Raw genomic sequence first — 13,562 nt, forward strand, 5'->3', positions numbered from 1 at the left:
AACCATCAAAGCAAAGTTTGTTGGTTTTAGGTGTAAAAGAGTCTTATATAAGTTTAAATGTCACCACCTCAACTGTTCAAATAATTCATTTAAATTATTGGTCATCGTTACAACCCGACTATTGAAAATAAGAAAGTATTGTTCATCTAGTTTTCGAATGTCGATTATTATATCTCTACTGAGTCGTATTAGTGTGTGATTAACTTTGTATGTATTCGGTATGTTGGTCAGTGATCCTGATACGATTAGTTTTTCGATTGAGCTTGGAATGATTTCTTTTAATAAATTGATTCCTTGCTCAGAAGTAATCAATTCCTTAACTGTGCTTGGCAGAAGATCCAATCTCTTGATGCTAGACGGCTTGGCAACTGTTATTGTGGTGACTGAAGATGGTATGCTTGACGGGTCGTCGATTCGTAGCGAAGAATCTAAAGTAAGCAGCTTAACACCAAATGGAATCTTAATTAGTTTCAGTGAAACATCATCATCGTCGTCACCAGTGAATCGAAGCTTCAGTTCACGAATTTTCAAATGGCTGATATCGTCTTGTTTCGTACCACTGAGAATCAATTTCGTAAAGTGATATTGTGATCTCTCTGGGAATATCTCATCGATATCGTAATTGGTATAACAGATATTCAAGTGTGTGATTGTGGATGGCATTCTTGACTTTAAAGTTGTATTGACCGTGTTGATAGATAGCCTGGTTAGGTTGGGTGGAAGTTGGTCAAGATCGAATATTGGAACGCTTTCATTCTGATAGAATTTCAAACCTTTGATATTCGGTAGAAGTCTGATTGCGGCGATCCACGATACCGGGGCATTGGTGAGTGTGTATAGTGTATTAGGTAAAACACCAGTTTCTTTGATGACAATGTCGTGTCCAGAGTAGTGGAGAACCTCGAGTTTTGGCGGTAAAGATCCAACCTCTAGTTCATGTTTAAATAAATGATTGAGTTTCAGTATCTTGAGTGACGGAGGTAAAGCTCCTGGCTGAATGGGTTGGTTGTACCTGTAGTTGAGCTCTAATTCCTCCAATGTATTGGGTAGCTGACCGATTCCAAACACTTGATTAAACGATGGTCCTAACTTTAAAATCTTCAGAGAAGCTGGCAGGAATCCAGCTGTTAACGGTTCATTGAAATGAATATCGAAACTGATACAAGTCAGATTGTCAGGTAGTTTCATCGATAACGATTGAACATGTCTTAGAGTAGTCACATTTGAATTGGTGATCAATTTGTATAAAGCAGAAGTAGTAGTATAATCCATTTCCTCTCTATCATTGTACGGAATAGAAACAGTATTGATATTCGATTGAATAGAATCAATAGAACATAATTCACCTAAAAAAAGAAACATGTTAAATGTGATAATCAAGAAAAGTAATTAGAAAAAGCAATACAATAAGGAAAAAAATAATTATTTTAACTACATTACCTAAAGAAACAACATAATCAGGGGTACCACTTTTATTCCCAATAGATAGTGTTGCATTACACTTTTGATTAATCGATTGTATCAACCTGGATTTATAAGAATTTAAAAAAATACTATTACATTGTTGTACTTTTGATATATATAAATGTTTTGTGTTGAAGGTAGCTATCAAACAATCTCTTTGGTCGAACCATCTCTTACAAACTAATGTAAAGAATATTTTATCAATATTATCATTTAATTCATCTATTATCCTTTTCAGTAGTATATATGATAGATTTACAAAGATATTATTCACATTTGAATTATTATTATTATTATCGTTGGAATTCATTGTTGTAAAATATAAAAAAGGAATGATATTCTTTTTCACAAAATATCTTTTAAAAGTAGAAAAAAGTTTGATTTTATTGTGAGATTTTCCCAAAAAATCTTTGAATCATTTTATCTGGTTTTAAAATATAATAAATAAAAGGTTTTTTGTAATTTGAAAATATTTTTGAAGTAATATATATATGATTTTGAAATCAAGATCAAACCCTGTAATTTTTTCCGACCTGTTTTGATTTTTTGCAGGATGACGTCAAATTAAAAATGGATAATTTGAAGTCATCCTGTTTTTTGTAACTCTGAATATCTTTGGAACCCGAGGTAAGTAAATGAGAAATCTGAATAAAATGAAATAATTTTACAAATATTAATCAATCAACAATAAATCATAAACAATAAAAAGATATATAAAAAAAATGTCAACTGAAGAGATAATTATCACATTAAATGTTGGTGGAAAAGAATTCCAAACATCAAAATCAACTTTGACCAAAGTAGCTGGTTCATTCTTTGATAACTTGATTTCTGGAAAGGTAGAGGCTGGTAAATCAAATAGTTTTTTCATTGATAGGTAAGTTTATTTGAATTGTTTTTATTTTTTTAAAATTATAATAATATTAATAAAATATTACTTTTTTTAATTATTACATCAGAGATGGAGAACATTTCAGATATATTTTGAATTACTTGAGAGATGGTGACTGTCTATACCCAGAATCGATTGCGTATGAGGTTGAAAAAGAATTGAAATTTTATAAGGTTTTGCCACAATCACAATCCACTTCTTCTTCGAATTCAACACAAACTACCGTTTCATCACCACCATCATCAGCTTTAACATCAGACTTGATTGATTCTGAACATTTTGAAATAATTAACAAATGGTTAGGTAATTCAAAGATCTCAGAATTACTCTTTAAAGTATGTAATATAAAAAAGGTTTGGAATGAAATAGTTTTTAACCTCTATTCTATATAGGCTTCTAAAGATGGATTCGATGCTACCAAATTCCATGCTAACTGTGATTATAAAGGTGCCACTGTTAGCATTATAAAATCATCGTGTGGTAATGTTTTCGGTGGATACAATAGTCAATCGTGGCACAGTGAGAACAAATACTATGGAGATGACAAATGTTTCCTTTTTACTTTGGTGAACAAACATGGTGTAAAGCCAACCAAATATATTCCAAACGGTGCAAACACCAACTATGTAGCCGGAATCGACACCTACGGACCAACCTTTGGTAGTGGACACGATCTGGTAATCAGTAACAATTGCAATGCCAATAAGAATAGTTTACAAAATTTCCCAACCACCTATGGTGATTCCACTCGTAATGGAAAGTCTACATTCGCCGCTGACTATGCATTCTTGGTAACCGATTATGAAGTGTACTCTGTACTTTAAAAGACAAACAAATAAATAAATCGAAAAGACTTTGCCAATGATTTTGGCTAAAATATTTTTACCTTCTTTTAAAAGTTCACTGAAAAGTCAAGTTCTTCTTAAAAAGTAAAGAACGATTCGATAATTGGGTACAATACAAACAATGATGTTTATGACTGTTATGATAGGTAAAATTCATTAAATAATAAATGAAGATGTTTGAACAATTATGTAGAAATAAAATAACAGATTAACTATTGGATTTATTGTGAATTTTTTTTTTAGGTATGACTATTGGTTCACCAATTGCGTTGATAACGTAGTTTTTACATGTTTGATGATCATGAACAAAGGTGTTAAATAAATCTATTGATCTATCATGTTTTCTTACCAATTCAATAATTGGGTTCCAACATGCACTGATACCATAATCAAAAATGGTTTTAGCGAAACTGAAATCTGGTTTCTCCTCCTTCAATTTTGATTGCGCTGTCAAAGATATAGGCAATCCATAAAAGATGGATATATCAAATAGCTTATGCAACTCGATTGAACATTCGAAGTCTTGTATCAAATAATTTTCTCCTTCAAACAACATATCACCACCTTCCTGAAAGTTGTATCCAAGTTTTTGTTTATCCTATTATTATTGATCAATTTTAACATAAATATATTAATATATATAGCACAAGGAATTTTCAACTAAATTCTAACTTACATTGCCAACCCCATTGGTTTCTATATATAAATGACAAAATAAATGGAAAGGATATCTTCAAGAAAAATTAGAAAACATATCTCATTTTTAAAAGAATAAATAAACTATATTACTTACTCTAGTTGACCAAGATATTCCAGACTTTTACTAGAAGAGCCATGTTTTTTCTGAACACTTTTTACAATGATCTCGAAAATCTTTATACCATCCTCTTCTAATGACTGCAACATGTGGTAGGTATATTCTTCTACTGGAGATTTAAAATTTTGTAGAAAAAAAAATCGAAAGAATACAGCTTTGACCTCTAAAGTAAATTATTTATAAAGAAAAGTTTTAAGCAAAGATTAAAAACTCTGTACTTTTCATTAGAATTTATAATTTTATCAAAAATTTATAGTTATAGTTATTGGGAATACATTAGTTATAAAACCTTTTAAAAAGGCAACATCATGCAAATAAAAAATACTAACAATTTTAATATTCGTCCTATCTTCATTTCAATTTTGATCATTCCCATATGTTAACTTTTATCGTAGATATCTTGGTGATCACACCAATAAACAACTCTTGTGAAATTTATTTATTTTTATCGCGATTTACTTTTACTTCAGTCAATGAAGAGAGTTGAGTGTTTTTTTCAACAACATTAATATAACAGTTATAACTTCATGATGAAGTGTGATTGATAGTTTGTTAGTTTCAATGTTATACTGTTCCTAATGACAATCCTTCTTTTGGAGCTTGCTTTACTTGCTATTGTATTTGTGATTTATTCTAAAGTGTAGTTCAAGTCCGATGCGAATTAAATAACAAACAATATCAAAAATTATTTGTTAAGATCTATCTGCTTGTTACAAAAAAATGTAATATTTGTTTTAAAAAAATTTTGTGTTAATATTTTGACCACTTTTTATATGGTTTTGGTTTATTTTGACAAATATATTACACCTTTTGTGTTTCAGACAAACACTATTATTGTCACACATCCATCACACACTCTATTAAATAATTTATACTCTTGGTAACAACACCAATTTTACAAAATCTCAATCAATAATTTTAGCATTATTTATTGTTTTATTAACTAGTTTTTATATCTTTCTTTAAATCATTTCACTTTCTATATAAACATACATATATAAACATATAGAATAATAAATATATATTTTATTTATATAATCAATAACTCATGTTATTTGGTAGATCTAATAAGGTCAACAATAACAATGCTAAAGTAGATAAAGATAATATAAAGTCAAAGTTTAATCAATCTTTGGAGATGAATTTAGATAATAATAATAAAAATGAATATAATAGTAATGTAAATAATAATAGTAATGTAAATAGTAATAATATAATTGTAGATAGTAATAATAATGATAATAGTCTAAATATAACTTTATTAAGAAAAGTATTAAATTGTATATATTTAAGAAGATATATATTTAGAGAGATAAAATTTATTGATAGAAGAAAATATGGTTTGGTCAATTGCGAGTTTGAATTGCTGAATGATGATTCCAATCAATTGGGAAGTACGATTGTTGCTGGTGTCGATACTATTAGATATTACGACGATATATGGTCTGCTGAATGGATGCTTCAACATGGCTATCACGAACTACTAAAATACCGGATGCGTCACTCTCATAACGTTCAATTCAATTTGCAATCGGTGTTGATTGCTACAAGGTCGCCAAAGATCAATGGTTCAACGTTGTCTTTGATTCTGACGGAGCATCCAGAGTATCTGTTACCGCAGCTCTACGAGGTGGCAGCGCGACACGGCCAATTGGAAAAGTTGAAATTGTTAGAACGACTACTACCCTCCGTTAGTAAATCGATGATAGGTGACGCCCTAAATACATCGGTATCGGAGAATCAGTTGGAAGTGTTGAAGTATCTGGTGCAACGACATGGCTTGGAGAGGGAACATCTCAGTCATGCCAATCGTCGGAGTTTCTACAAGACACGCAATGCTGAGCTGATACGATACTGTGTGGAGACACTGATGAACCAGCAATGGACGTTGGAACTGAACGTAGATCTACATCTGTTCTATCTTTGTGGCGACTTGGAGTTGATCAAGCGAATGTGTAACCGTGTCGATGCCAACGCGCGACATGTCATGCTGATAGCGCTGGAACACTATATCAATGATCTACTGATACTGCCAGAGTACGCAGTGGAGTTTGATCATCCATCAAAGAATCATATCGGTATCATCTTTTATATCTATCAATTGATTGGTTTCGGCATGGACACTGTGCCTAAAGAGACTGCCGAGTCGATCGTCCACAGATTCCAGCTGGAGCAACGCGAGCACAAACTGTTGGCGATATTCTATATAACATTACTCCAGATGAATCTACATATATATGCACAGGGAATACAGAGTTACAATACCATTCGAAAGATTGTTGCAATCAATAGTATACCGCTAATAAAGTACATCATTGAGATGCCACTGAAACGCTCACAGACCAACAACTCAATATTACCGATCATGTTTGGCGCAGCAGTGGAAATTGGAACGTTGGAACTAGTTGAATTCCTTTTGCCATATCATCCTTGGCAATATGGTCTTCAGGTGATTGGTTTTGGCTCAGCAGAGATTATGAAGCGAGTGTTGCAGGTTGTTCCTGGTTGTCAGTGGCATGACTTGGCACTGGAGAGAAGCTCTGTTGCCGGAGACCTCGAGTTGGTCTCCATGCTGATGACCGTAGACAAACAACGTGGATTCCCTATTGCATTTACCAACTCAATCGTTCGCGGTCGTCTTGATTCCGTTCAGCTGCTGGCCAAGCTCAACCCACAGTTGGCAGAGAAAACAATTGTCGGTATCCTACAAAAGAAAGGTGTCATAATAACAATTCTCGATAATTTCGAGATGTTCTTGCAATATATTAATGAAAAGTCGGCCAAGACCATCATGGAACTGGCATGTCAATTTGGCTATAAAACAGTGGTGACTACACTTCACAAGAACTTTCCTCAGGTCAAAGTAAATCTGTGGTCAGCGGCCAACGGTAGACAGCTTGAGATACTAGAGTATCTTTTTGAACAAAAGATAGCAACTCATACGAAATCATCGTGGATCACCGTTGCAGAGAAAGGTTTCATTGACATTTTCGAATTGATGGTACAACATCTTCAAGTTCCGAAACCAGAGATCATCAAGGACATGTGTGAGGCTGCATGCACCCAGGGAAAACTAGCATTCGTATCACGGCTCTCAACTATCGATGGATTCCTATTGGATCCTGCCAATGCAATATCGAATGGTCATCTGAACATTGTTGCCTCCTACATCAACCACTGGCTGAAACAGCCACTCACAAACAAACAGCTAGATAAACTCATTAAAGTGTCCACTCAAACCAACCAGAAATTAATAACAGAGTACCTAAAGGCACTGCGCAGTAGTGGTAACACCACAACCACCAAAAAGAAGAAATCATCAAAGCAAAGCAGTAAAATTTTAAATTGCCGTAACTATTTACAGAAATTGACGACCTCTTGAGTAGATATTTTCGTCAAAATATAATAAATATATTTATTTAAAATAAATATCATATTTATCATATTTATTACGTTTTTTTTTTTCTTTTTTAATTATATTTATTTTTGCTAGCAAAAAAAAATCGATCTAAAAAATTAACATTCCTGGTTTTTTTTTAAATTTTGATTACCAGCGAACTTTAAAAGTATTTTGATTTTTACAAATAAATCTTTGCGCACATTTACCAGAGCTTAAAAAATACGAAACTTTTTGATTTTGTGTAGACCAAACGTGTTTAGATTTGATGAAATTTAATTTTTTGTGAAAATCAGCCAACATCTAAACAACCCCTTTCTAAATCAATACTGATGTCGTCAAAATTTTGTTTGTTTTTGATGAAAAATAAGATTTCTCTTATTGAGGACTGTTTAATTTTCTTTTTGTTGTTTACAACCAGGAAAACTAATATTGTTTTTTTACAATTTAGAAAATTATTTATAAAATTAATTATTATAATTTTTTTGAAAATAAAGTCTCTGGATTGGTTACCAGTCAATATAAATAGTTGACCAGCCATCAACAACAAATCATCAAAATATTCTTATCTTTTAAATAAACAGTTATATATTTATAACAAACAATGAAATTCTTAATTGCTGCTATTGTCTTGTTGGCTTTGATTGCCAACACCAACGCCACCACCCAACAACTCCAGGACACCAAAGTAAGTTATTAATAAATTAAATTAGTTATTCCTGGTTTTGATTACATTTATTAATATCTTTTCTTTTCTTTTTCTTTATCTTTTTATTCTTTCTTAAAGTGTGATGTTTGCACTTACGTAGTCAAGTATGCTGAGGAATTGGTCATGAAGAATGAAACTACCTACCAAATTGTACACCAAATGACCAAAGCCTGTCATATGCTCCCATCAAAGTGGCAACAACCATGCAACACCATCGTTGAATCCTACGGTCCATTAATCATCGTCAAGTTGATCAACCAAGAGAACCCAAATGTTGTCTGTGCTCAACTCCAAGTTTGCACTCCCAAGGTTGCTGAAGAGAACTTCGACGGTGTCAAGAACGGTCGTGTCGAGAAGCACCACTTCCCAATCGGACATCACCACCACGGTAAGAAGGTTGAATGCAAGGCCTGTGAATGGGTTGCCTCAAAGGTAGAGCACGCTATCGTCAACGGAAAGTCTGAACATGAAGCAGAATCATGGGTTGACAAGGAATGTGACCATTTTGAGATCTCCCCAGCCATCCACATCTGTAAAAAGGCTGTCCACTCTTTAATCAAGGATATGGTCAGAGAAATCAACAAGCATGCTTCACCAAAGCAAGTCTGCCATGTTGCCCACATGTGTTAAATTCATTTCTTTAAACTTTTATCTTTTTTTTCCAAACAAACCAAAACAAACATGAGTAGTTTTTAAAAAATACTACAAAATCGAATAAATATAAAAATTCTTTGTATCTTTATCCAATTATAAATAATTATTAGTATCATTAGCTTTATCTTATATTAAAAAAAAATTTAATAATATATTACTTTATTTGTTTTTTTCTCAATTCGAAATTTTATTAATTATAATAAATTATTCTGAGAAAAACAAACAATTAAGTAGTTTAAACTAAATAAAATTAAATATGAGTCCTTAATTTTTTAAGATTATTATATATATATATACATATAAAAATTTGATCAAAAAGTTAGAGCATTTATCAAAGACAGAATAGTATTTTATTGCAGTTAACTTCGATATTGTTTAGGTTCCTGTTATTTATAAGTTGTTGAGTGAATAATCTATAATTAATAATTTTTACAATCGATAAGATAGTTATTATCTACACCCACTTATTCCTTTCTCCAAAGAATAAGATTTAATAATTTTTATTTATTTTTTGAAAGTCTAATTAAAGCCATTTTAAAAATTGACTTTGGTCCAACCAGTACTCAAAGTTTTATGCTTGTACCAACTAAAGAAAGTAAGTTAAAAAAATTTTTTTTTAAAGATCAAGTGGATGCTAAGCAACATTGAACGCTCAAGATCCCTAGAGAATCAAGCTTGGAAATCACAGAATCAAGTTCCAAGCTAATTTCATCATTCAATTCGTTGGCGATGATGTCAAGAACGAAAAGCACCACTTCCCAATCGGATATCACCACCACGGTAGGAAGGTTGAATGCAAGGCCTGTGAATGGGTTGCCTTAAAGGTAGTGCACGCTATCATCAACGGAAAGTCTGAACATGAAGCAGAATCATGGGTTGACAAGGAATTTTGATCACTCGACCAATCTTCAGAAATCACCCCAGTCATCCACATCTATAAAAAGGCTATCCACTCTTTGACCAAGGATAAGGTTAGAGATATCAACAAACATGCTTCACAAAAGCAAGTCTGCCATGTTGCCCACATGAAAAGCTACTGCAAAATCGAATAGATATAATATTAATTATTCATGGTTTTCCTAAATCTAAAATCGATAAGTTTCTGACAATTGACTTCTAAATAAATATGGTAAAGCTATTTGATTATTCTTTTTGTTGTTTTTTACTATAATATATATATTGTATCTATTTTGTTTATTTATTGTGATAATGGTTCGGATGGTTGCTTTATTAAAGTAAGATCTTCTTTTGGAAACAAGAAAGGTCCTTTTGCTGACTTATAACTTCCTCTTAATGTAAACTTTCTTTTAATAGCTCCTTGTGCAATTAATTCTCTGATACCTTCTCCTATAAGATTAAATAGTGTTAATGAATCTGCTGTACAAATGTCTTAAACTAAGTGATTAATTTAAAAACTATTTAATATTGAGTGCTATGAAGCTTTTGCTTGTAGTAGAGATCTACAATATGATTTGATTCTATCTACGAATATCATATTCACTGTTTAATATATTGATTGAATCAACAACTATATTCTTATATTGCTTCATCTAATATATCTATAATATCTATTCGAATAACTCTCTAAACTACTTTGATGATAATGAAACCTACTTGTTTTTGTTTGTTGAATTGCTTCCATCTTTGTTGGATCTAACCAGACTTTTCTGGCTCCAACCTTCAATATTCTCATTGCGAGCTCTTTAGGTGAGTATACCATTTTATATGAATTGTTTTATATTATAAATATAGATATTATATTTTAAAGTAATAAAAATGATTTTGATCACTGATCATAAAAAAAAAAATTAATAAAAATTAAAAAAAAAAAAAAAAATTTTAAAAAAAACGAAACATTTTTTTTTCAAACAAATAAATTTATCCACAAAGAATATTAGAGATTTGATTCATATAATGTTAAATGTGCCTAGCCTAACTGAAATACTTAGAGAAAAGATAAAGGATTTATATATGTACAACTTTTTCTTTTATTTTTATTTTTTATTTTTTGAATTTCATAGGTTGTTATATTTTTATTTCATTGACTATTTCATTGACTATTTCAATAGTTATAAGAGTTGTAACTATATTGAATACTTTTTAATAAGCATTGACATATTTTTGTATCAAAGTAATTAGTTAACTTTCAAAAAAAATTTAAAATTTTTTTTTTTATTCTACCAGAAAAAATAAATACAGCCAGTATAATTCAAACAAAGAATATATTAATAATGAGTGACAAAAATAAAGGATTAGGTGGTGGAAAATTAGAGTTTACTAAAGTAGTACCTAAATTCTTGGAGAAGCTAAAAGGGAAAGAAGTAGACATCAATGATAAATTCAAAGATTATATGGCAAAGGCTGATGATGATGATGACAAAGACATTGTAGATCAAGAGGAGAAAGATGCGATCGAACGTGCACTCAAAGATCAAGAAGATAACGAACATAAACTGATAGAGAAGAAAAGACTGAAAGAAGAAGAAGAGCGGAAAGCCTACGAAGAGGAACTAGAACGACGTTTAAAACAAGATCAACTAGAAGAGCAATTGGCAATGGAATCGGGTCAGCCTAGAAAGATTGTTTTTCAAAAACCAATAAAGAAACCATTAGCAGAGACATTGAAATCATCAACGAAAACATCTGGTATATCATCAAATTCACTTAAATCAACTGTAAATAATGTAAAGAAATCAATTCAAAAACCAAAAGATCAACAGTTAAACAAAAAGAAATCAACATCGACATCGACAACAACAACTAAATCAATGTTATCTTTTGATGAAGAAGATATGTAAATCAAAAATATCTATATAAAAAAACATAAAAAGAAAGTATCGTATGACCTTTTTTTTTTTGTTTTATTACTCCTATCTTGTATATAATCTAAATATTTATTTAGATTATTTAAACAATAACACTACAGCTACTTATAACTATCACTGTTTGTTATATATCTTATTTACACTTTTAATACATTATTAATGTTATATATTGTTATTACTATTATTACTATTATATTATTATTATTTATCAAGCAGATTGTCTTTTTGTTATAAGTTGTTTCAGTCTTTCAATTGATTTCGAAACGAATATATCATTTTGTTCAATGGAATTATCTTTGGTGAGTGTCATCTTTAGGTTGGATACCAATGGTGGAACGTTGCCAAGACGAATGGATGCATCTTCGCATGCAGAGTCAGGATACTGACTGACCATGATCGACTGTGAACGAGTACTACGAATCACCAGGTAGCCAAGTAGATGATTGTTGAAAGTTGCGCCAATCTGAAGTAGACTGAATTCATCGGTTTCCGAACAATAGAAATATCCTGCTTCCTCGTCGTTGTTGTAGTGATACGATTCCTCTGGCACTACATAGAGGATGAGTGAGCGTTTCTCCGCTGTCAGGTGCAGTGGAGGTGGCAGTGGCATCTGAGGAGGTGGGTATCCACACGTAACTCTAGTACCGAGAATCTTTGAGAGATTCTCTTCCAACGCCGAGCCCAAGCCATCCGAATCTTTTCTAATTATATAGATTTCCAATTTCTCTGGAACTCTTGTTCCAATGGATCTATCCGAATTTTTACTATTACTATTTATATTATTATTTCCTTGATGAATTGTGATTGTTGTCTATAATTTTACAATTGAAAAATATTAATATGGATATTTTAATTTCAAAACAAACTTAAAACTTACCAAAGGTGGCGAGACAATTGTGAAAGTTGATTGATTCGTATAATTATTATTTGCTCTTCTATATAATATTATAAAGTAACATAGTATTGACAAAAGAGTCAATAGTATTACTACAGAGACTATTATTATCAATATGGATATCATGAATTCTTGTGAAAACATATTGATTTTTTTTTTATCTTTATATATATTTATAATATATATTAAAAATAATTAAATAAATAAATAATATTTGTTTTTGGAAAATACAATATATTATTATTATTAATTGATTTCAATGATTTGTATCAATCTATTAATCTTTACAAGATATTTTAAAATAATGCTATTGATATTGATTAAACACAAATATATAATATGATGTATAAATATATTTGATATTTTGATTTTAAAAAACTTCTCCTATTTCTATAGTTGGAAATAAACAAATTTGTAGATAAATGGAATTCGGAATTGAACATAAACAAACAAAACAAAACCATTGATTAACAAATCATTTATATATTCTATTGGTGATTTAAATAGTAAAAAGAGAATGTAATTACTTTTTAAAAATGAAAAGAAATTTTTGCTGGTATAATTTGATTGATATTTACTAACGGTAGTTGAATACCAAAGATCATTATTTTTTGATTTATAGTATTAGTTTGTAGTTGGTAAGGTGTTTGTTTGTTTGTTGTAGGTAGTTTTGTTTTGTGATTGGGTTAAAAAAAAATTGATTTATACAACTCTCAGTCGTTCACTCAATTTTACTACTCTTAATACTACTATCTTGGAATAAAATAAATAAAACAAAAAACTATTAAAATAATAAATGTGTGTTGTAATTAATGTAAAGTTAGTCCAGTACTTCCTATTTTAAATTTAAACAAATAAAGTCAATTAAGTTGGTGTTAAGTTGATTGATTGATTGATGATTGATTGTTAGATTGATTGATTGACAGATTGATTGATTGTGTATACAATACAATTTTACCAACTAAATTAACTTATCATCGTTTTAAATACCAATAATTTAAAAAAAACAAAAATAAAAACCATCATATATATAAATATGATGTAAAAGATTATTTTTTTTTTTT

The 13,562-nt window shown here is 30.6% G+C and overlaps 8 protein-coding genes across 8 annotated transcripts; 4 read left to right on the plus strand and 4 right to left on the minus strand.

The window, feature by feature from the left end:
* Window positions 1-94: 94 nt before the first annotated feature.
* PPL_07725 (FNIP repeat-containing protein) lies at window positions 95-1,774 on the minus strand (the record flags this gene model as incomplete). Its single annotated transcript, XM_020578559.1, has 4 exons — window positions 95-118; window positions 205-1,346; window positions 1,441-1,501; window positions 1,724-1,774. The coding sequence occupies 4 exons, from the start codon at window positions 1,772-1,774 to the stop codon at window positions 95-97; spliced, it is 1,278 nt and encodes a 425-aa protein (XP_020431428.1).
* A 412-nt stretch (window positions 1,775-2,186) lies between these two features.
* PPL_07726 (BTB/POZ and TLD domain-containing protein) lies at window positions 2,187-3,180 on the plus strand (the record flags this gene model as incomplete). Its single annotated transcript, XM_020578560.1, has 3 exons — window positions 2,187-2,341; window positions 2,424-2,691; window positions 2,749-3,180. 3 exons carry the CDS (start codon window positions 2,187-2,189, stop codon window positions 3,178-3,180), a joined length of 855 nt encoding a protein of 284 aa, XP_020431429.1.
* Window positions 3,181-3,409: 229 nt separating this feature from the next.
* On the minus strand, window positions 3,410-4,107 carry PPL_07727 (uncharacterized protein; the record flags this gene model as incomplete). Its single annotated transcript, XM_020578561.1, has 3 exons — window positions 3,410-3,648; window positions 3,878-3,897; window positions 3,995-4,107. 3 exons carry the CDS (start codon window positions 4,105-4,107, stop codon window positions 3,410-3,412), a joined length of 372 nt encoding a protein of 123 aa, XP_020431430.1.
* Window positions 4,108-5,066: 959 nt separating this feature from the next.
* On the plus strand, window positions 5,067-7,400 carry PPL_07728 (uncharacterized protein; the record flags this gene model as incomplete). Its single annotated transcript, XM_020578562.1, has 1 exon — window positions 5,067-7,400. One exon carries the CDS (start codon window positions 5,067-5,069, stop codon window positions 7,398-7,400), a length of 2,334 nt encoding a protein of 777 aa, XP_020431431.1.
* Window positions 7,401-8,019: 619 nt separating this feature from the next.
* PPL_07729 (saposin domain-containing protein) lies at window positions 8,020-9,426 on the plus strand (the record flags this gene model as incomplete). Its single annotated transcript, XM_020578563.1, has 4 exons — window positions 8,020-8,103; window positions 8,203-8,723; window positions 9,297-9,373; window positions 9,401-9,426. 4 exons carry the CDS (start codon window positions 8,020-8,022, stop codon window positions 9,424-9,426), a joined length of 708 nt encoding a protein of 235 aa, XP_020431432.1.
* Window positions 9,427-9,976: 550 nt separating this feature from the next.
* On the minus strand, window positions 9,977-10,498 carry PPL_07730 (uncharacterized protein; the record flags this gene model as incomplete). The annotated part of the gene is made up of 2 exons (XM_020578564.1): window positions 9,977-10,125; window positions 10,393-10,498. The coding sequence occupies 2 exons, from the start codon at window positions 10,496-10,498 to the stop codon at window positions 9,977-9,979; spliced, it is 255 nt and encodes an 84-aa protein (XP_020431433.1).
* Window positions 10,499-11,009: 511 nt separating this feature from the next.
* On the plus strand, window positions 11,010-11,696 carry PPL_07731 (uncharacterized protein; the record flags this gene model as incomplete). The annotated part of the gene is made up of 2 exons (XM_020578565.1): window positions 11,010-11,572; window positions 11,681-11,696. The coding sequence occupies 2 exons, from the start codon at window positions 11,010-11,012 to the stop codon at window positions 11,694-11,696; spliced, it is 579 nt and encodes a 192-aa protein (XP_020431434.1).
* Window positions 11,697-11,811: 115 nt separating this feature from the next.
* Window positions 11,812-13,103, minus strand: PPL_07732 (uncharacterized protein; the record flags this gene model as incomplete). Its single annotated transcript, XM_020578566.1, has 3 exons — window positions 11,812-12,414; window positions 12,481-12,538; window positions 13,081-13,103. The coding sequence occupies 3 exons, from the start codon at window positions 13,101-13,103 to the stop codon at window positions 11,812-11,814; spliced, it is 684 nt and encodes a 227-aa protein (XP_020431435.1).
* Between the last annotated feature and the right edge of the window lie 459 nt (window positions 13,104-13,562).

This window comes from Heterostelium album (genome assembly GCF_000004825.1).
Source record: "Heterostelium album PN500 unplaced genomic scaffold PPL_scaffold8, whole genome shotgun sequence".
Lineage (NCBI taxonomy): Eukaryota > Evosea > Eumycetozoa > Acytosteliales > Acytosteliaceae > Heterostelium > Heterostelium album.